At 42.6% G+C, this 22,357-nt stretch overlaps 1 protein-coding gene across 1 annotated transcript in view; it reads right to left on the bottom strand.

Moving 5' to 3' along the window:
* Window positions 1-12,203, bottom strand: part of FSD2 (fibronectin type III and SPRY domain containing 2) — a 30,853-nt gene extending 18,650 nt beyond the window's left edge. Inside the window, exons 1-5 of the mRNA XM_017894868.1 lie at window positions 11,484-12,203; window positions 10,921-11,016; window positions 6,913-7,143; window positions 5,053-5,075; window positions 3,536-3,657 (exon numbers count right to left, since the gene is read on the bottom strand). Coding sequence (XP_017750357.1) covers window positions 3,536-3,657; window positions 5,053-5,075; window positions 6,913-7,143; window positions 10,921-11,016; window positions 11,484-12,056 — 1,045 coding nt within the window. The 5' untranslated portion in view covers window positions 12,057-12,203. The remainder of the gene's footprint in view (window positions 1-3,535; window positions 3,658-5,052; window positions 5,076-6,912; window positions 7,144-10,920; window positions 11,017-11,483) is intronic.
* Window positions 12,204-22,357: the final 10,154 nt, after the last annotated feature.

Here is a 22,357-nt window from a genome sequence, read left to right on the forward strand (position 1 = left end):
TGTATATATATATATATTATATATATATAATTTATAAACAGAGGCAATTTCTCTTTTTCCTTTTCAATTTGGATGCCTTTCTGTCTTTCTCTTGCTTAATTGCTCTGGCAAGGTCTTCTAGCACTATGTTGAATTGGAGTGTTGAGAGTGGGCATCTTTGTCTTGTTCCTGATCTTAGAGGAAAATATTTCAACTTTTCACCATTGAGTATGATGTTAGCTGTGGGATGTCATATATGACATTTCTTATAATGTTTGCTCTAATCTTTATTATTTCCTTTCTTCTGCAAAATTTGGGCTTAGCTTGTTCTTTTTCTTGTTCCTAGAGGTGTAAAGTTAGGTTGTTTATTTGAGATCTTTCTTAATGTAGGTGCTTATTGCTATAAATTTCCTTTGTAGTATTTCTTTTGCTGCGTCACATAAGTTTTGGTATGTTGTGTTTCATTTTCATTTATCTCAAGATTTTTAAAATTCCCTTTTGATTTCTTCTTTGGCCCATTGATTGCTCAGGAATGTGTTGTGTAATTTCCACATATCTGTGAATTTTCCAATTTTTTCTTGTTATTGATTTCTAGTTTCATACCATGTGGTCATAAAAGATACTTAAGGCCAGGCAGAGTGACTCAGGCCTGTAATCCCAACACATTGGGAGGCTGAGGTTGGAGGATTACTTGACACCAGGAGTTCAAGAACAGCCTGGGCAACATAGTGAGAACTCATTTCTACAAAAAAATTGAACACATTGGCTGGGTATGGTGGCATGGACCTATAGTCCTAGCTACTTGGGAGGCTGAGGCGGGAGGATTTCTTGAGCCCAGGAGTTGGAGTTTGCAGTGAGCCACAATCACACCACTGTACCCCAGGCTGGGCAACAGAGCAAAACCCTATCTGAAAATAGTAATGATAATAACAATAAAAGATACTTGATACGATTTCATTCTTCTTACATTTGTTAAGGCTTGTTTTGTGGCCTAACATGTGATCTAGCCTGGAGCAGAGTGAGACTCTGTCTAAAAAAAAAAAGACTTGTATACTGAAAACTATAAAACACTGATGAAAGAAATTGAAGCAGACACACAAAAAAGGGAAAGGTATCCTGCATTCATAGATTGGAAGAATTAAGATTGTTAAAATGTCCATATTATGCCAAATGATATACAGATTCAAGGCAATCCTTATCAAAATCCCAACAGCAGTTTTTTTGTTTCTGTTTCTGTTTTTTTTTTTTGAGACGGAGTCTCGCTCTTGCCCAGGGTGGAGTGCAGTGGCGCGATCTCAGCTCACTGCAAGCTCCACCTCCCAGGTTCTCCTGCCTCAGCCTCCTGACTAGCTGGGACTACAGGCACCCGCCACCACGCCCGGCTAATTTTTTCTATTTTTAGTAGAGTCAGGGTTTCACCGTGTTAGCTGGGATGGTCTTGATCTCCTGATGTCGTGATCTGCCCACCTCGGCCTCCCAAAGTGCTGGGATTATAGGCATGAGCCACCACACCCGGCCCCAACAGCAGTTTTTACAGAAATAAAAAAAGAATCCCCAAATTCATATGGAACCACAAAATAACCCAAGTAGCTAAAGCCATCTTGGTAAAGACAAAGCTAGAGGCATCACAAATTCTGATTTCAAAATATATTACAAAGCTACAGTAATTGAGACAGTATGGTACAGGCATAAGGACAGACACATAGACCAATGAAACAGAATCGAGAGCCCAGTAATAAACCCATCCAAATGATCTTTGCTAAGGGTGACAAGAGCACACAATGGGGAAAGGATAGTGTCTTCAACAAATGGCATTTGGAAAACTATATCCACATGCAAAAGAATGAAATTTGATCCCTATCTTACATCAGAACAAAAGTAAACTCAAAATAGATTATTAAAGACTTAAATGTAAAACCCTGAAACTGTAAAACTCCTTAAAGAAAATACAGGTGAATAGCTTCTTGACATTGGTCTTGGCAATGATTTCTTGGATTTGACACCAAAAGCACAAGCAACAAAATAAAAAATAGGTAAATGGCACTATATCATACTAAAATAGCTTTTGCATAGCAAAATAAACCATTAACAGAGTGAAGAAACAACCTACAGAATAGAAGAAAATATTTGCAAATTATTTATCTGATAAGAGACTAGTATACAAAAAAAATAAGAATCTTCTACAATTAAATAGCAAAAAAACAAACCAATTAAAAAATGGGCAAAGGACTTAAATAGATATTTCCCCAAAGAAGACATATAAATAGCCACCTTGTATATGAAAGAGTACTCAATATCTCTAGTCATCAGGGAAATGCATATCAAAACCACAACAAGATATCACCTCATACCTGTTAGGATGATATTGTCAAAAAGTAAAAGGAGGCTGAGCGTGGTGGCTCAGGCCTGTAATCCCAGCACTTTGGGAAGCTAAGGTGGTCGGATCATTTGAGGTCAGGAGTTCAAGACCAGCCTGGCCAACATGGTGAAACCCCATCTCTACTAAAAATACAAAAAATTAGCGGGGCATGATGGCGGGTGCCTATAATCCCAGCTACTCAGGAGGCTGAGGCTGGAGAATCACCTGAACCCGGGAGGCAGAGGTTTTAGTGAGCCAAGATCATGCCACTGTACTGCAACTTGGGCGACAGAGCAAGACTCTGTCTCAATTAAAAAGAAAAAGTGAAAGGTAACAAATGGTGAGACCGTGGAGAACTGGAACCCTTATATACTGTTGGTGTGAATATAAAATCATGCAGCCACAATGGAAAACAGTATGGTGGTTTCACAAAAAATTAAAAATAATTTGGTTGCGGTGGTGTGTACCTGTAGTCCTAACTACTCAGGAGGCTGAGGTGGGAAGATCATGTGAGCCCAGGAATTTGAGGCCAGTCTGGGCAACATAGCAATACCCTGTCTCTGAAAATATTTATATATATCAGAACTACTATATGATCTAGTAATACCACTTCTGGGTATGTATTCACCAGAACTGAAATAAAGATCTCAAAGATACCTGTGTTCCACGTTCATTGCAGCATTCGTTATTCACAATAACCAAGACATGGAAACAACCTCAATGTCCATCAATAGATGGATAGATTTTAAAAAGTGTGTGTGTGTATACATATGGAATATTATTCAGGCTTAACAAAGAAGGAAGTTTTGCCATTTGTGACAACATGGATGAACCCTGAGGACATTATGCTAAGTGACATCAGCCAGTCACAGAAGGACAGATACTCCATGATTCCACTTACATGCGGTATATAAAACAGTCAAACTCTTAGAAGCAGAGAACGGAATCGTGGTTGCCAGGGGCTTGGGGGAAGGGGAAATGGGGAATTGTTGCTCAATGGATACAAAGATTAGTTATGCAAGATGAGTAAGTTCTAGAGGTGTGCTGTACAACACAGTACCTGTACTTAACAATATTGTATTGTACACTTTAAAATTTGTTAAGAGGATAGATCTCATGTTAAGTGTTCTCATCACAAGAAAGAAAAAAGCTCTGGGTAGTCTGAGCTTGCCATGAAGTACACACACAGGTGAGCACCTGGAATGGTGTTAATGGAGCCCATCAGCTGCTCCACATCAGAGAAATCCAAGGTCTGGTCTTCAAACTCAGGCTGTGCAGAGATTTCCACGTCTGTTTTTGCTTTCAGGAATTTCCCGAGTCTGTTGGTATAAAAAGACGCGCTGACTAGAATGGAGGGGCATTCTCCTTAGTGTATATCTATAGTGCTGAGTCACTGTCATAAATGAAGAGGGGCTCTTTGCTGAACTTTCATTTAGTTACAAACAGCTGCTGGCTGCCATCTACCATTTTTTTTGGAGATTGACCTGGGGTCATCACTGGGGATGGGTGGGATTGGTTTGTGCCTTTGAGGGAGAGGAGAAAGAGTAAGGCCATGTCAGAGGGTTGGTCGGGGCGATCTGCCAACAAGATCCAGAACCACACCCTCTGGAAGATCTCTTAGGTGCTAACCTGGGAGTTCCCACTCTCAAGTCACTCCAGGCCCAAGATGTACCGAGGGTCCAGACTCCCCGGGCTTCTCCACATGGTCAGGTGCCCTCAAGTTGCTGCTCATGGGACTCTGGGTCTCCTTGTATCTGCTTCCTGGCAGTCACAAGGTTTGTAAATGGCACAGGCAGAATGTGAAACCAGGGCCAGGCACGGTGGCTCACACCTGTAATCCCAGCACTTTGGGAGGCCAAGGCAGGCAGAGCACCTGAGGTCAGAAGTTCGAGACCAGCCTGGCCAACATGGTGAAACTCCATCTCTACTAAAAATACAAAAAAATTAGCCAGGATGGTGGGGACACCTGTAATCCCAGCTAGTTGGGAGGCTGAGGCAGGAGAATCACTTGCACCCGGGAGGCAGAGGTTGCAGTGAGCTGAGACCGCGCCATTGCACTCCAGCCTGGGCAACAAGAACAAAACTCTGTCTCAAGAAAAAAAAAAAAATTGAAACCAGTTCCATCTTTGCAAAAATCACTGCACTTAACCCTTACATTATGAAACTTCTGTGTTCATGTTGCTTTATGGACATTTATTTTATTTGATTCTCACAAAGCTATCCTCATTTGTAGATAAGGTAGCTCCTGGACTGATTGGATTTGCCCAAGGTCATGAAGGTAGCAGGATTTGAACTCCTATCTGTCTGACTCTAAAATGTGCATGCTTTCTGCAACTGGATAGTCTGGGTCCAGGCATAGCAAGGGGATGTGGGGGTACTCCACAGATCTCAGTTCTTCCTGGTGAAATGAGGGGCTTGTGGAGGAGAGCTGCGCATAGGCTTGTTGACTGAGCCTCACCATACACGCTCCCTGCTAGTCCTGAGATCCTGAGATTCAATACTAGATACTCCTAGCGACCACATACCATCAGTCCAAAGCCAGTGCTAATTGGCAATACTAGATACTCCTAGCGACCACACACCATCAGTCCAAAGCCAGGATTGACACAAAAACTGAAACTGGAACCATATAACCAAATGGAACTGAGTCTATTTGGATATCTAAAGTTGAAAAAAGTAGAAAAAAGAAATACATATTAGAACAAATGTATTACCTGTCAGCCATAGCCACTGCATCCTAAAAAGGAAAAGGAGAAAATATTAAGTTGATTTTGGAAATACATTTCTTTTTTCTTTTCTTTTCTTTTAAAATGGAGTCTCGCTCTGTTGCCTAGGCTGGAGTGCAATGGCGCAATCTCGGCTCACTGCATCCTCCACCTCCCAGATTCAAGGGATTCTCCTGCCTCAGCCTCCCAAGTAGCTGAGATTACAGGCACGCACCACCACACTCAGCTAATTTTTGTATTTTAGTAGAGACAGGGTTTTGCCATATTGACCAGGCTGGTCTCGAACTCCTGATCTTGTGATTTGCCCAACTCGGCCTCCCAAAGTGCTAGGATTACAGGTGTCAGCCACCACGCCTGGCTGGAAATAAGTTTCTTTTACCAACATATTGTTATAAATACGTAGATAGATATAACTATATATTTAATAATACATATTGTTACATCTTACATATATAGGATAGTTATATAACAATTGATATAACTATACATAACATATAATAACATAAACATAGACGAAAACTTGGAAATTAGGAAAAAGTTAAAAAGCCCAGCTGTATCCCATACCCTAACAAAACCACCCTTATTTCTGTGCATTTTCTTCCATACCACAGTACTGCTTTTCCGCATTAACATTGTCATGTGCCTGTGGTCCCAGCTCCTTGGGAGGCTGAGGCAGGAGGATCATCTGAGCCCAGGAGTTCAAGGTTGCATTGAGCTATGATCGCACCACTGTCCTCCAGCCCAAGCAGCAGAGCAAGACCCTGTCTCAAAAGAAAAACCAACAACAAACAATCCACACTATGTAAGCACTTTCCATGTTATAAATGGTCTTTTGGGCCATCGACTTGAACACTTGTATAACAGTTAATTGTGAACAGTTAATGAATGGAAATGCCATCATTTACTTAAGGTTCTTCTATTGTTGAATGTTTTGTTGTTTCCAATTTTTCACCATCATACATAACAGTGAGAAACCCACCTTCATGTTTATCACTTTCTCCACGTTCTGCATATGGTGGGCCCAATGAGCATTGATGTTTCTTGCAGTGCCTGCCAAATTGCTCTCCAGCTTCATTCACTGGTCCCTCACCCCTAGCACAGCGGGAAGGAGGCATGGTTGGGCTTTGAGGAGCAACTGTATGCTTGGACAATGTGGGGGCCATACTTAGCAACCAGGAAGCACTGGAGGCGGAAGGCCCCTCCCCCACACCCTGAACACCAAATCTTCCTCCTACTCCTGTGGCACCTTGTGAAGAAAGGGGACCCCGGCTCTGACTGAAATTGAAATTCCCACAGCCCAGCCATGTAGAGGGTTGGGTAAGATTTAATTTGACTTCAAGAAAATTAGGAAATGGATTTTTTTTTTTTTGCATGTCTGAGTTTGTGAAGTAAGATTTTTAATTGCTACATTTGTAACTGGGAAATTTAAGGTGCCTTTTGAGCCTTGACAACTTTCTCCCCAGAGCTCCAAGAGGCCATCTGAGGTGGCCAGAAAACTCTTAGAGCACGGTTTTTGCTCAGCTCAGCTCCAGGATGAGGGGACAAGTATCTGGGTGACTAGAAAAGAGGAACAAAGACTGGTGCTGCCTCCGCACTGGGGGAGGGAGAGAGTCCGCTGCTGTGAGTCTGCCTGGCCACTCATGTGGAAGCCATGCAGAGAGACTGGGCCACAGCCTCCCCATCACGATCATCCAATGGAATCAAATGGATGCTGGCCATAAAAGTCGATTCCAATGCCTCCAGAAGGAAAGAGGACAACCAAGCTTACCTCAGCCATAACTGTCGTTTCCGTTTATCATTCCATCTCTTTCCTTTATGTTCATTATTTCATTTCGTTTCATTACTGACCTTTATGAAATCCACCTTCTCCTCGTGACACATCTCTTCTATTGTTTCCATCAGTTCTTTGCAGGTATCTAGGTTTTCTCCACAGCTGACCAGTTGTCCATATAAGGCTTCCAGCTTCTCTTTCTTTTTCTCCCCTAGAGCTTGTATTTTTTCCTCATATTTTTGAGCAAGTGTTTCCAAGATCTCGTTGTAATGTGACTCAAAGTTTTGTTCTTGTTTTCCAAAATTCTCCTGCAAGACAGTTGACCTCAGTCATCATTTCAGCACATGTAGTGTGTTGATTAATTTTTTTTTTTTTTGAAACAGAGTCACGCAGTGGTGCCCAGGCTGGAGTGCAGTAGTGCGATCTTGGCTAATTGCAACCTCCGCCCCCCAGGTTAAAGTGACTCTCCTGCCTCAGGCTCCTGAGTAGGTGGGATTACAGGTGTGCATCACCACACCTGGCTAATTTTTGTATTTTTAGTAGAGATGGGGTTTCACCATATTGGCTAGGTTGGTCTTGAACTCCTGACCTCAAGTGATCCGCCTGCCTCAGCCTCCCAAAGTGTTGGGATTACAGGAGTGAGCCACCGCGCCCAGCCTGATTAGAGTCATTAGAGCAATGAAAATGTGTGCCTATCAGAACTATTTTAGTTCCTCTACTTTGTCCTCTCATCTCTTGTCAGGATGTTGGAATGGAAGCTGAAGGTGCTGGAACACAGTTGTCTAGACCCCAGGAATAATCTAAACAAAAGCACTGCTTTCTCTCCTGGCATCATTTTGCAATCCACTTCCAGTTTCAACTACCTTATATCACCATGACAAGTGACCAGGGAGATTATCAGTGATGATTCAGCCTGATATTGGACCTTAATGTGGGAATATTTTCCCTGAGAGATTCCCATCTACCATTCCCTCCTGAGCTCTTAACATCTCATGAGGCTCCTCTTCACTCCCTTGTGCTTGGATCATACAAACACCAAGATTAAATCAACGAGGATCATATCAACTAGGGGAGAGATGAAGGCAAAGGGGGAACAAGGGTTGTGACCCGGCAGCACTGCTTACAGATGAGAAGTTGCAGGAGGGCAAAGGGAGGGTTCTGACAATATGAATCCAGGAGCACAGTAGATGAGAAATATTAATATTAATAGAGTATATATTGCTTATATTGTCCCCAGAGCTCTGCAAGCTCTAATGGATGTCATCCTCATGAGGTGATGGGGACATTTCCAAGGAAGAGGATCTTATCAATCATTCAGGGAGTAATTACTGAACACCCGCTATGTGCATAGGACTTGCTCAGAATGGTGCAAGAGAGAGAAAGGCAACCGATGAACTTCCCAGTGCTGAGTATGAAAGGATGGCCATGGGGTCCTCACTGAGGATGAAGGGACTTTGATCTGAGAGTAAGCTGGCAGAGCAGCGTGTAAGAAGTTTTTGTTTGTTTGTTTGTTTGTTTGATGGAGCCTTGTTTTGTTGCCCAGGTTGGAGTGCAGTGGAGCGATCTCAGCTCACTGCAACCTCTGCCTCCTTGGTTCAAGTGATTCTCCTGTCTCAGCCTCCCAAGTAGCTGGGATTGCAGGCACCCACCCCCATGCTCAACTAATTTTTTTTTTTTTTTTTGTATCTTTAGTAGAGATGGGGTTTCACCATCTTGGCTAGGCTGGTCTCGAACTCCTGACCTCAACTGATCCGCCCACTGTGGCCTCCCAAAATGCTGAAATTACAGGTGTGCCCAGCCAATGTAAGAAGTTTTGTCTTGGATGTTGTGCACTTACCCCCTCCTACTACCACCCTATGCTTGGCAGTGGAAGGGTTTGCCCCTTCTCTGTGTCTTCCATGGAGGATTAGTGCAATAGCTCTCCTCCCTTGTAAGATTGGGGATGGAAAAGGTCTAGCTTCATGGGAAATGGGCCTGGGGCTTCGTTGATTCATATGAGATCCTCCTGTTGGTACCATCCGAGGCTGCATTAATAGAAGTAGAGCATCCACGTGAAGAGAAGAGAGAGGGCAAGTCCTGAGCTCCTCAGTCCTGGTTGACCTCATCTGGAAGGTTGGGTTGAGCTCTGGCATCACAGTGGTGTACCATGTATCTACTAGGTCACACACAGGGGACTGTGGCATGTTTGGTGACAGGCATTGAAACTTATTAATCTTATGAGAAATAGATAACAGCTGAGGAAAAGAATATTTATCAAAAATGGAATGGGTATCCTGCAATGCCTTGTCAAGGCTGAACCATGAAAAAGGAACTAGTTTTATTCTGTGTATCTAGGGGCCAATATGACTAGTGGGCAGAAGTTACAGAGCCACACCTTCTATCTCAGTTGTCTTGACATCTGGATCAAGGCTCACATCCTCACTCATGTCAAGATTGGGAGGGAGAGGGGCTGTCAAAGGATGGAAACTCCTTTTCAATCCTAGAATTCTAAGCTTTTACTGATCTCTCAGGAAAGTCTGGAAATTGCTAACTAGACAAAGGCAATACACAAATTTATTTATTTATTTATTTATTTATTTATTTATTTATTTGAGATGGAGTCTCGCTCTGTTGCCCAGGCTGGAGTGCAGTGGTGTGATCTAGGCTCACTGCAACTTCCACCTCCCAGGTTCCAGCAATTCTCCTGCCTCAGCCTCCCAAGTAGCTGGGACTACAGGCACATGCCACCACGCCCAGCTAATTTTTTATTAGTAGTAGAGATGGGGTTTCACCATGTTGGCCAGGCTGGTCGAACTCCTAACCTCAGGTGATCTGCCCACCTTGACCTCCTAAAGCTCTGGGATTACAGGCATGAGCCACTGCGTCCAGCCATAAATTTATTTTTTAAATGCATGCAGAGCTAAAAATATTCATTTGTTTGAGTAGCAATCGTTGGCAGAAGCAGAAGTGGGTTATTTCGATGCTTCTTAGAAGCAAAAAAAGGCCGGGCGCGGTGGCTCAAGCCTGTAATCCCAGCACTTTGGGAGGCCGAGGACGGGCGATCACAAGGTCAGGAGTATTTTGAGACCATCCTGCTAACAATCGGTGACAACCCCGTCTCGCATTAAAAAATAAAAAAACTAGCTGGGCGAAGGTGGCGGCGCCTGTAGTCCAGCTACTCGGGAGGCTGAGGCCAGGAGAATGGGTGCAAACCCGGGAGGCGGAGCTGCAGTGAGCTGAGATCCGGCCACTGCACTCCAGTCCAGGCGACAGAGCGAGACTCCGTCGTCAAAAAAAAAAAAAAAAAAAAAAAAAAACATAAAAAAGTGGTTTCACAGTCTACACCTGACTTTATATAGTCAACATTATAGGTACCCCCAAAAGCCTAAAATTAAAAACTCCCAAAACCAAGGAAGCAACATGGAACTCCACTGTTTCTGGTTTCTCAGCCAAAGCACCAGACAGCAACCCAGGGATTCTCAGTAAGACCTTCTACCCCAAAAAAGAGGTCCAAAACAAATAAAAAGAAAAACAGCCCAAAACACAAGGGCAAAAATAAAGATGTCCCCTCTTCACCACCTGGGCTCAAATGAGGGACTTCACTGGATGATGCCACCGTGAAGTCATCTTTGTTAGAATAAGGGTCTATCAAGTTGAATAATGAAAACAGTATACATTAAAAAAAGAATTCAAATAAGGGTCTAAATCACATACAATTGGTGATTTGGGTAAAGGGGAAATGAAGCAAGTGAAGGAGAGGGATTGTGATTGGGAAATTTCTACCTTATTTACTAATGCAACAAACATGTATGAAATGCCTGCTCTGAAATATACCATGTAGTAGGACTAGGGATATTGAGACAGACGACCCAGCTTTCACACCAAGAGCTTATAGTTCAGTAGGGAATGCTGACAGGTAATCGGTTCCATGACATCCATGCCTGGGTGCTATGGGAGGTCAGGGAAAGAAGGGAGGGGAGAGGGGCAGTGGTGACCCCTCACATTCTAAGAAAACAGATTATCTAGCTCATACCAGAAACAGCTGCTTGACCTAGCCATTGATGGAAGCAATGTTAGTCTGATGAGGTCTTCAAGTATGGTCTTACCTCCACAGTGATGAAAACCTCTTCCAAGTGATTTGCAAAGTTTTCCATCTCGATTATCTGCTTTTCCAATTTGTACATGTTTTTGTGAATTTCATCCTATCCAACAGAGGATCACAAAGAAGGTATTAATGTTATATCTTCTCTCGCTCTTGTAGAAGGCATTTTATTTTATTTTATTTATTTATTTTTTTGAGACGGAGTCTCACTCTGTCGCCCAGGCTGGAGTGCAGTGGCCGGATCTCAGCTCACTGAAAGCTCCGCCTCCTGGGTTTACGCCATTCTCCTGCCTCAGCCTCCCGAGTAGCTGGGACTACAGGTGCCCGCCACCTCGCCCGGCTAGTTTTTTGTATTTTTTAGTAGAGACGGGGTTTCACCGTGTTAGCCAGGATGGTCTCGATCTCCTGACCTCGTGATCCGCCCATCTTGGCCTCCCAAAGTGCTGGGATTACAGGCTTGAGCCACCGTGCCCGGCCCTAGAAGGCATTTTAGATGTATTCCCTGCATATGTACTTGAGATACCAAAGCAATGTCAAGACAGAGAAGAACCAAGGAGACTTATTTACCTTGGCACTTTCCAGTGCTTCACTGAGTGGGATCACTTCATGCTCCTTATGTTCATCAAAAACCTTCTGAAAAGCTCTTATTGGAGTCTTACAAGTGACACAGAAGACATCAGCAGCTTCTTCTTCATCCTCTTCCTCGGGGATGACATAGCATTCATACTCCTCGCTGGCACGGCCGTGTGTGTACCTATAGGCTTCCCGCAAGTCCTGGCACTGGCCTGCTGAGCCCCACCCTCCGAAGCCCAGGTCCTCGGCCTCCGCTGTCTCTCCACTAAGTCTCCAGTCTCTCTGCTCCCTGGCTGGGTCTCTCCTCTTCATCACATAAGGAGGATATTCTGAAACCGCTGTTCTGGGCATGTGTTCATCAACAAACTCATCCCCTAATTCATGATCATCTTCAAGTCCATATAAGTGGACAAGTTCATCCACTTCCTCTTGAAGGTCTCTTTGAGCCTTACCATCCCCTGCTCCTCTTGACTCATTGGCCATTTCAGCTTGGACTACTTCTTTCTTCATCCTAGTATTCTCTTCTGGAAAGAGCTGCAGTCTGTCTTCAGAGTCATGCAGGTCCATGTGGTAAAAGTGGAAATCCTTGGGAGTAGACCTGTCCAGCCCCAATTCCTGCCCCGATTCCTCCTCTACTGTAACTCTGGAAGTCCTCAGAAGCACCTTTATATAAGAAAGATCCTTCCTGGACACTTAATTGTGAATATCTGGGCCCTGGAACACAAAAGGAGGAGGAAGATCAGTTCTGGAGAAGGGCATTGCAGCAGATGATCATTAGATTGGGCTGTACTCATACAAAACTTTAAAAAATTATCTGTGTAGCTCAGTCATGGTTTCACTTTGAACCATCTGTAAAAAAAATTTGTTTTCTATGGGAGGATGGGCTTTCTAAGGTTAAAAGAGACAAAAGAAATTACAAAACAAATGTCTAATAGGTATGTCCGACAAAATACTTCCCTTCTTATACATTAAAAAAAAAAAACTTAAAAGGCAAAATAATGGGAAGCATGTCAGGCAATTATTATTATTATTATTATTGTTATTAATTTATTTTTGAGATGGAGTCTCACTCCGTCGCACAGGCTGGAGTGCAGTGGCGTGATCTCGGCTGACTGCAGCCTCTGCCTCCGGGGTGCAAGCAATTCTTGTGCCTCAACCTCCCAAGTAGCTGGGATTACAGGTATGTGCCACCACACCCAGCTAACTTTTGTATTTTTGGTAGAGATGGGTTTTCACCATGTTGGAACTCCCGACCTCAGGTTATCCACCCACCTCAGCCTCCCAAAGTCCTGGGATTACAGGCATGAACCACTGCGCCCAGTCTATTATTTTGAAATTGTATTAATTAATTGAAAAGGTGGCATCTTAATAGATGAATGTGCACAGACAATTCACAAAACAATTACTTTTGTATATGATAGCACCTGCACAAAAACATTTGAAAAAAAAAACTGTACTTAAAAGTAACAGAACAGGCCTGGTATGGTGGCTCATGCCTGTAATCCCAGTACTTTGGGAGGCTGAGGCGAATGGATTGCTTGAGCTCAAGAGTTCGAGATCATCCTGGACAATATGGCAAGACCCTGTCTCTACCAAAAATACAAAAAAAAAAAAAAAAAAAAAGCCAGGCATAGTGGTGTGCACCTGTCGTCCCAGCTACTTGGGAGGCTGAGGTGGGAGGATCACTTGAGCCTGGGGGGTGGAGGTTGCAGTGAGCCTAAATCACACCACTGCACTCCAGCCTGGGTGACGGAGCAAGACCCTGTCTCAAAAAAAAAAAAAAAAAAAGGAAAAAACAAATAAGTAGAGGCTGTTTTGCCTTTTCAGTTAGAAAATATTTAAAAATATCGCCGGGCGCGGTGGCTCAAGCCTGTAATCCCAGCACTTTGGGAGGCTGAGACGGGCACGAGGTCAGGAGATTGAGACCATCCTGGCTAACACGGTGAAACCCCATCTCTACTAAAAATACAAAAAACTAGCCGGGCGAGGTGGCGGCGCCTGTAGTCCCAACTACTGGGGAGGCTGAGGCAGGAGAATGGCGTGAACCTGGGAGGCGGAGCTTGCAGTGAGCTGAGATCCGGCCACTGCACTCCACCCTGGGTGACAAAGCGAGACCCGTTCTCAAAAAAAAAAAAATTTTTTTTTTAAATATCAAAAGTGATAACCCCGGCTGGATAAGGGGACAGTGAAGTGAGCACTCTCATATGCTGCTGGCTGGAATGTAAACTGGCCCCATTTTTCTGAAGAGCAAGCTTGGCAACCCGGGTCAGGAGCCTTAAAAATGTTCACACTCTCAGCTGGGTGTGGTGATTCATGCCTGTAATCCCAGCACTTTGGGAGGGTGAGGCAGGAGGATTGCTTGAGGCCAGGAGTTTGAGACCAGCCTAGGCAACATAGTGAAACCCCATGTCTACAAAAAATTTAAGAATTTGCCAGGTGTGGTGGTGCATGTCTGTAGTTCCAGCTACTTGGGAGGCTGAAGCAGTGAGCCATGATTGCACCAATGTACTCCAGCCTGGGCGACACAGCAAGACTCTGTCTAAAAAAAAAAAAAGTATTCATACATACAACTCTCTAGCCTGTCCACACTCTCTCTAACCTAGTAATCCTATTCTGGAACCTTGAGGAAAAATTCCAAATACAAAGAAAATAATTATTTTATGTAAAAATGCCCACTACAGAATTTTTTTAAGTAGCAAAAACTTTTTTGGGGGGAAAGGTTTAATGATTAAGAGAAGGGCTAAGTAAGCTCGGGTATGTATACTACATAGACTACAAAACAGCCTTCAAAATGTTTATGAAGAGCAAATGGTAACTTGGAAAAAGACATACAATATGATGTTAAGCAAAATAAACAGAACGCCCATTATATGTAGAATATGATGTCCACTATTTTAATGAAGTACATAAAGTCTAGAAGGATATAATAATAACAACAGTAGTAGTAAATACAATATTAGTAATAGCTACTACTTCTTGAACACTTATTGTATGCCTTTTCTGTGTTAGGCAGTTTATACATACATTATTCTCACATCGACCCTATGTGGCAGGTACTACTATCATCCCCATTTTGTAGATGAGTCAACTGTGTCTCAGGGAGGGTATCTTGTGCAAGGCCACACAGTTAGTATATTGTTGAACTGGGATTTGAGCCTTAATCGGTGTGGCAGTTATGCGACTGTGCTTCACAGATATCCAACTACAGGGAGTGTAATTGACTGGAGGTTTCAGTTGCCCCCTGAAGTTCATTGCTGCATAGCATGCTTGCCACAAACATCTGCCATCCAGTGACAAGCACAGCCAGGGATTCTAAGGCAGATCCATTTCTGGTTGATACAAAACTCCCCTGAGCCCTTCTCTAGTTCCAGTTACTCAGGAGGCTGAGGTGGGAGGATCACTTGAGCCCAGGAGTTCAAGACCAGCCTGGGCAACATAGCAAGACCCTGTCTCTTAAAATACAAACAGAAGGCTGGTCGCCTGTAATCCTAGCACTTTCGGAGGCGGACGGATCATGAGGTCAGGAGTTTTGAGACCAGCCTGACCAACGTGGTGAAACCCGGTCTCTACTAAAAACACAAAAAATTAGCCAGTCGTGGTGGCAGGTGCCTGTAATCCCAGCTACTTGGGAGGCTGAGGCAGAAGAATTGCTTGAACCAGGGAGGTGAAGGTTGCAGTGAGCCGTGACTGCACCACTGCACTCCAGCCTGGATAACAGAGCGAGACTCCATCTCAAACAACAACAACAACAACAACAACAACAACAACAACAACAACAACACACTTCTCTGATGGCCAGAGGAGTTGGCTGGAGGATTCCCTGACAGCCTCACCAAGGCTTTCTTAGACTGCATAGTAGTCTAGGATACTTGCCTGAATCTTCCCTGAACCTTCCCTCTTGCTCTTCTTCAGCCAGGGTCAGACTTGCATCATGGTCTGGCAGTTCTCCCAGCTGCCTCCCCATTTTATCGCTCACATAGGTGTTTCCTCTAATAAAATTCTTTTCCATATTGTTCCTGCTTCTTGGAGAACCAGATTAACACAGTCTGTTAGACTCCAAAGTCCATGCTTTCTTCCTGGCACAGAGCTGCCATTTGTGTGTGTGTGTGTGTGTGTGTGTGTGTGTGTGTGTTTGAGACAGAGTCTTGCTCTGTTGCCCAGGCTGGAGTGCAGTTGCGCGGTCTCTGCTCACTTCGCCTCCCGAGTTCGTGCCATTCTCCTGCCTCAGCTTCCTGAGTAGCTGGGACTACAGGCACCCACCACCATGCCCAGCTAATTTTTTTTTTTTTTTTGTATTTTTAGTAGAGACAGGGTTTCACCATGTTAGCCAGGATGGTCTCGATCTCCTGACCTCATGATCCGCCTGCCTCGGACTCCCAAAGTGCTGGGATTACAGGTGTGAGCCACCGCGCCCGGCCCATTGTGTTTTATTAATTCTTGTTTGTAACAGTTTTATTGAGGTATAATTCATATACCATACAATTCACCTGTTAAAAGTGTATAATGTAGTGGTTTTTAGTATACTCACACATATATGTGGTGATCACCACAGTCAATTTCACAGCATGTATTTTTAAATTTAAAAAAATTTTTTGAGACATGGTCTCCCTCTGTCACCCAGGCTGGAGTGCAGTGGCACCATCTTGGCTCACTGCAACCTCTGCCTCCTGGGCTCAGGGGATCCTCCCACCTCAGCCTCCCAAGTAGCTGGGACTATAGGTACTTGCTGCCACGCCTGGCTAACTTTTGAATTTTTTTTTTTTTTAGAGACGGAGTCATGCCATGTTGCCCAGGATGGTCTTGAACTCCTGAGTTCAAGGGATCCTCCTACCTCAGCCTCCCAAAATGCCGGGATTACAGGAGTGAGCCACTGCGCCTGGCCGTAATTTTAGAGCATTTATATCACCTCAAAAAGAAGCATTGTACCCTTTAGCTATCACCACCAGCATTCCCCCATCTCTCCTATCCCTAAGCAACAACTAATCTACTTTCTGTCTCTATTGATTTTCCTGTTTGGACATTTCCTATAAATGGAATAATATAGTATATGATCTTTTGTAACTGCTTCTCTCACTGAGCATACTGTTTTCAAGGTTCACCCATGTCGTAGCATGTATCAGTATTTCATTCCCTTTTTAGCACTGGAAAAATATTCCATTGTATGGATATACCATATTTTGTTTGTCCATGCATCAGTTGATTCAGGTGGTTTCCCATTTCATTTGGGTTGTTTCTACCTTTTGGCTATTTTAAATAACGCTGCTAAAGACATTTGTGTACAAGTTTTTGTATGAATATGTTTTCATCTCTTGTAGGTATATACCTAGGAGTGAGTAAACACCTCAGAGTGCAATCACTGGGTCAAATGGTAACTTATGTTTAACTTTCTGAAAAACCACCAAACTATTTTCCAAATTGTCTACACCATTTTACATTCCTGCCAGCAGTGTAGGAAAGCTCTGATTTCTCCACATTCTTGTCAGCACTTGTTATTATCTGACTGTTTGATTACAGTCATCCTAGTGGTTATGAAATGGTATCTCATTGTGGTTTTGATTTGCATGTCCCTGATGAATAATGATGTCAGTTATCTTTCATGTATTTATTGGCCATTTGTATACCTGCTTTGAAGAAATACCTCTCTGAATCTTTTGCCCATTTTTAAATTGGGTTATTTGCCTTTTTGTTATTGAGCTCTAAGAGTTCTTTATGTATTCTGGATTCTAGTCCACTGTCAGGTATGTACATTACAAATATTTTTCTTCTATTTGGTGAGGTATCCTTTTATTTTCTTGATGATGTCCCTTGAAGCACAAACGTTTTTAATTTTGATGAAGTCTAGTTTATCTATTTTTTGTCGTTGTTGCTGCTTGTGCTTTTGATGTCATGTCTAACAATCCATTGCCAAATTTGGGATAAATCCCACTTGGTCATAATGCTTAATATTTTTCTTTTTTGTTATTGTTTTTTAGGAGGGATTACAGGCATTAGCCACCGTGTCTGGCCTAAGTTTTTGTTATATGTGACTAGATTCAGTATGCTAGTATTTTGCTGAGGGATTTTGAATTCATATTCCTAACAAATACTGGCGTGTAGTTTTGGTTTTTTTTTCTTGTGATATCTTTCTCTGGTTTTGGTATCAGGGTAATATGTTTCATAGAATGAGTTGGGAAGTGTTCCTGTTCTTCTATTTTTTGGAACAGTATGTAAAGAATTGTTATGAATGCTTCTTACAACATTTGGCAGAATTCATCAGTGAAGCCACCTGGTCCTAGGCTTTTCTTCGTGGGTGATGTATTATTATTACTATTATTATTAATTTTTTTTTGAGACAGGGTCTCACTCTGTCACCCAGGCTGGAGTGCAGTGGCACAATCTCGGCTAACTGCAACCTCCACCTCCCAGGTCCACGTGATTTTCCTGCCTCAGCATCCCAGGTAGCTAGGATTACAGGCACCTGCCACCACACCTGGCTAATTTTTGTATTTTTATTAGAGACGGGGTTTCACCATGTTGGCCAGGCTGGTGTTTTGTTTTTTTTTTTTTCACATCAAGAAATAACTTTGTCCAAAAGGAATTCAAATGGAAGATATATTTAGCATCAATTCATGTAACTTATACATGTATTGTCAAGTATGACATCTATAAAAGCACAAAACAGTTTCTCACACGTTCCACCGAACTTCTGGCTTACTTTATGTGTCACTTCCATGACTACCAACCACACATAGAGAGACTAGGAGATACTTAGTGAAGACGGCTTTCCAGGAAGTTTACAAAATAAGAAAGGAAAGGTATGTCAAAGTATAGCACAAGTAGCAATGGGGCCCTGAATTCACTTTGGAAAAGCTAGTTTTTAAATTATTAATTTAATCTCTTTACTTAGGCCTATTTAGATTGCCTATTTCTTCCTTGGTCTGTTTTGGGACTTTGTGTCTTTCTAGGAAATGTCTATTTCATTTAAATTATCTAATTTATTCTAATACAGTTGTTCATGGTATTTCTTTTCAATCTTTTTTATTTCTGTATGCTTGGTAGTAATGCCCCTTTTTCATTTCTGATTCTAGTAATTTGAGTTTTCCCTCATTTTCTCTTGGTCAAACCTCTGACTAGAGGTTTGTCAATTTTGCTGATTACTTCAAATAATCTGCTTTGGTTTCTTTAATTTTCCCTATTGTTTTTCTATTATTTAATTAAGTTCTACTCTAATACTTATTATTTCCTTCCTCTGCTTGTTTTGTTAGTTTGCTCTTCTTTTTCCAGCTTTTAAATGTATTGATTTGAGGTCTTTCTTCTTGTTAAATATAGGCATTTATGGCTATAAATTTTCCTCTAATCACTGCTTTTGCTGTACCCCACAAGTTTTCATGTTATCTTCATGTCTATTCATCTCAAAGTATTTTCTAACTTCCGTTTTGATTTCTTCTTTGACCCATTGGTTATTGAGGAGTGTGTTGTTTAATTTCCATGTATTTGTGAGTTTTCCACTTTCTTTGTGTTATTAATTTCTATTTGCATTCCATTGCGACAAGAAAACACATTTTGTATTATTTCTATCCTTTTAAATGTATTGAGGTTTGTTTTATGGGCTAGTATATGGTCCATCTTAGAGAACATTCCATAGGCATTCGGGAAGAATGTGTATTCTGCTTCTGCTATTGTTGAGTAGAGTGTTATACAGATGTCTGTTAGGTCCATTTGGTTTATAGTATTATTTAAGTCTTCTATTTCCTTGTTGATCTTCTGCTTAGTCATTCTATCCATTATTGAAAGCAGAGTATTAAAGTCTTCAACTATTATTGTTAGAGTTTCCATTTCTACCTTCATTTATGTCAGTTTTTGTTTGACATATTTTGGTACTCTGTAGTTAGGTGCATATACATATATAATTGTCATATCTTTCTGATGGATTGGCTCTTTTCTAATGATAGCATATCCCTCTTTATCTCTAGTAACACTTTTTTGTTTTAAATCCATTTTTTTCTGATGTCAGTACAGCCCCTCTAGCTTTCCTGTGGTTGCTGTTTACATGATTTATCTTTTTCTATCCTTTTAGTTTCAATCTATTTGTATTTTTGAATCTAACATGTGTATCTTGTAGACAACATAGAGTTGGCTATATTGTTATTAATTTTTTATTGATTCATTATGACAAGCTTCCTAAGAATTTCTAAATTACAACACTTTTTTGGAGGAGCTCAAGCTATGATTTTTTTTTCCGTATAACAAAATGGTATTTCCTATGAAATAATATAACACACCCCCAAAGAAAATCCTCCCCAGAACCTGATAATGAACATTCCAATTCTCAACTTCCTAGTAGGATAATAAATCAGAGGTTAGAAGAAGATTATCATCTACAAGTCTATCAGAACTAAATATACGCATTTACGGCTATATTAGAGGAAGACAGTTCATTCTAAAGGAGTATTAGGCCAGGCGCAGTGACTCATGCCTGTAATCCCAGCACTTTAGGGGGCTGAGGTGGGCAGATCGTTTGAGCTCAGGAGTTTGAGACCAGCCTGGGCAATATGGTGAAACTCCATCTCTACGAAAAATACAAAAAAATTAGCCAGGCATGGTGGCACATGCCTGTAATCCCAGCTACTCAGGAGGCTGAGGCAGGAGGGTCTCTTGAGCCCAAAAGACGGAGATTGCAGTTAGCTGAGATTGCACTCCTTCACTTCAGCCTGGGTAATGGTAACTCCATCTCAAAAAAAAAAAAAAGTGTTAGATGATAGGAGAGTTATGATAGGAGAGTAATTATGAAGAGGACACTAAAGGATACTCTAAGACCGAGAGAAAAACTCTAACACAGGACAAACTTCACAGGGAGTTCAAATGTCAGAGAAGAAGTTTTGATTTCTTTTCTTTTCCTTTCTTTTTTTTTTTACTGAGACAGAGTTTTGCTCTTGTTGCCCAGGTGGGAGTGCAGTGGCGTGATCTCTGCTCACTGCAACCTCCGCTTTCGGTTTTAAGCGATTTTCCTGCCTCAGCCTCCCGAGTAGCTGGGATTACAGGCTCCCACAACCACGCCCAGCTAATTTTTGTATTTTTTAGTAGAGACAAGGTTTCACCATGTTGGCCAGGCTGGTCTCAAACTCCTGACTTTGTGATCCACCTGCCTCGGCCTCCCAAAGTGCTGGGATTACAGGCGTGAGCCACCAGGCCCAGGAGAAGTTGTGATTTCAACCCACATCATGGCAAACAGAATTGTCCTGGCCAGAGCTGGTCCCCAGTGGCTGTACAAGCAAGAAAAACATATGGAAACACAGGTGAACCAAGGTTGGCTGGCAGGTGAGCCGAAGAAGTTGGTAGCATTGCTGAGGGCATAAGACATATTAAAGGACCAAGGGAAAGTGGTCACCAGGCCTCATGAGAGACCCTGAGCCACGATCACCCAGACGAACTGTTCTCAGGTTCTTGACCGTCAGAAACCATTCAAGAGAATAAATATTTGTTGTTTTAAGCTGCCAAGTTTTGAAATAATTTGTTATGTCACAGTAGATGACTAATTCATTGTCCCAGACTAAAAATAAACTTTCCACCCAGCTTTCTCTGCTAGCTGTTATTCTCTCTTTCTCCCCTTTTCCTTTTTTTGTTTTTGTTTTTTTTTTTTTTTTTTTTGAGATGGAAGTCTCGCGTGTTGTCGCCCAGGCTGGGCAGTTCAGTCTGTGGGTGCGAATCTCGCTCACTGCAAGCTGCTGCCCCCAGGTTCACGCCATTTCTCCTGCCTCAGCCTCCCGAGTAGCTGGACTGACAGGTGCCCGCCACCACGCCCAGCTAATTTTTTCTTTGTAATTTGTAGTAGAGACGGGTTTCGGCCGTGTTAGCCAGGATGGTTCTTGATCTTCCTGACCTCATGATCGCGCGCCCACCCTCGGCCTGCCCAATAGTGGCTGGGATTGAGTAGGCATGAGCCGACGGGCCCAGCTCTTCTCCTGTTTCCTATCCAGAGCTCCATCAGAAGGAGGGGGCAGGCCCAGCCATGCATCTCGAGGCTATTGGAATGCTGGTATGTGAAGACGTTTGCCAAGGGGGTACATGCGGTAGTAGAAGCTTCAGGAGGATCAGCTCCCAGTGATTGCTCCCACTTCACTATTAACTTCGTCTGTTCCCAGAAGCGCTCTGCCTGGGAGAGAGCCAGCGATGAGACTTCATGGTAGATGCTTTTTTCACTGAATATCCTGCTCTCTTTATTACAAAACAAAGACGTTGATAACGCTCTCACTTTGTCCTGAGATGATTTCATGCACTGTAAGATCTCATTGCTTGGCAATTACAGAGAAGCACACAACAACACACAAAACCAAGAGAAGGCCTCCGGGGAGTTAAATGGCAAGGAGCAATGAGAGTATTGCTATCAAATGAGTGGACGGGGGAGCTGAATTTAAGAGGTGGTATGAGAGCATAAAGGAAAAATTTTTTTCAAGCTGCGGTTGGTTCGCAGGCTGTTCTTTCAATAAGTTGAAGAAGCATCTAAGTCGAAATTGTCGAGCTAGTAGTGCGACTGATTAAACAAGTAGGATTTTCATGAGTAATCACTACGTACTTTTGACACCAGCATTGCAGGAAAGAGTTAAACAAAGATGTGAGGTGAGTGACACTGCTAGTTTGAATAAAAAACTTCCATCCCATGCAAGTTTGATGATGTGTCTGAGCAAGGTTGCTCACGTGGCGTTGACACTCAAGCGAAAATGAAAGCGAGGCCAGAAGACAATTGACGGCCTAAGTTCCTGTTCGGGCAGTCTAAAGAAGCAGCTGTGAATCTTCAGGTCAATGGATACACGAAATCGAACTTTGTTTTAAAAAGCGTCAGCATCTACTTCATTAAGAGATGCATTTCATTTTCGTATTTTTCATGTGAA

The sequence above is a fragment of the Rhinopithecus bieti genome, unplaced genomic scaffold, assembly GCF_001698545.2.
Source record: "Rhinopithecus bieti isolate Rb0 unplaced genomic scaffold, ASM169854v2 scaffold_26298, whole genome shotgun sequence".
NCBI classification, from domain to species: Eukaryota; Metazoa; Chordata; class Mammalia; order Primates; family Cercopithecidae; genus Rhinopithecus; species Rhinopithecus bieti.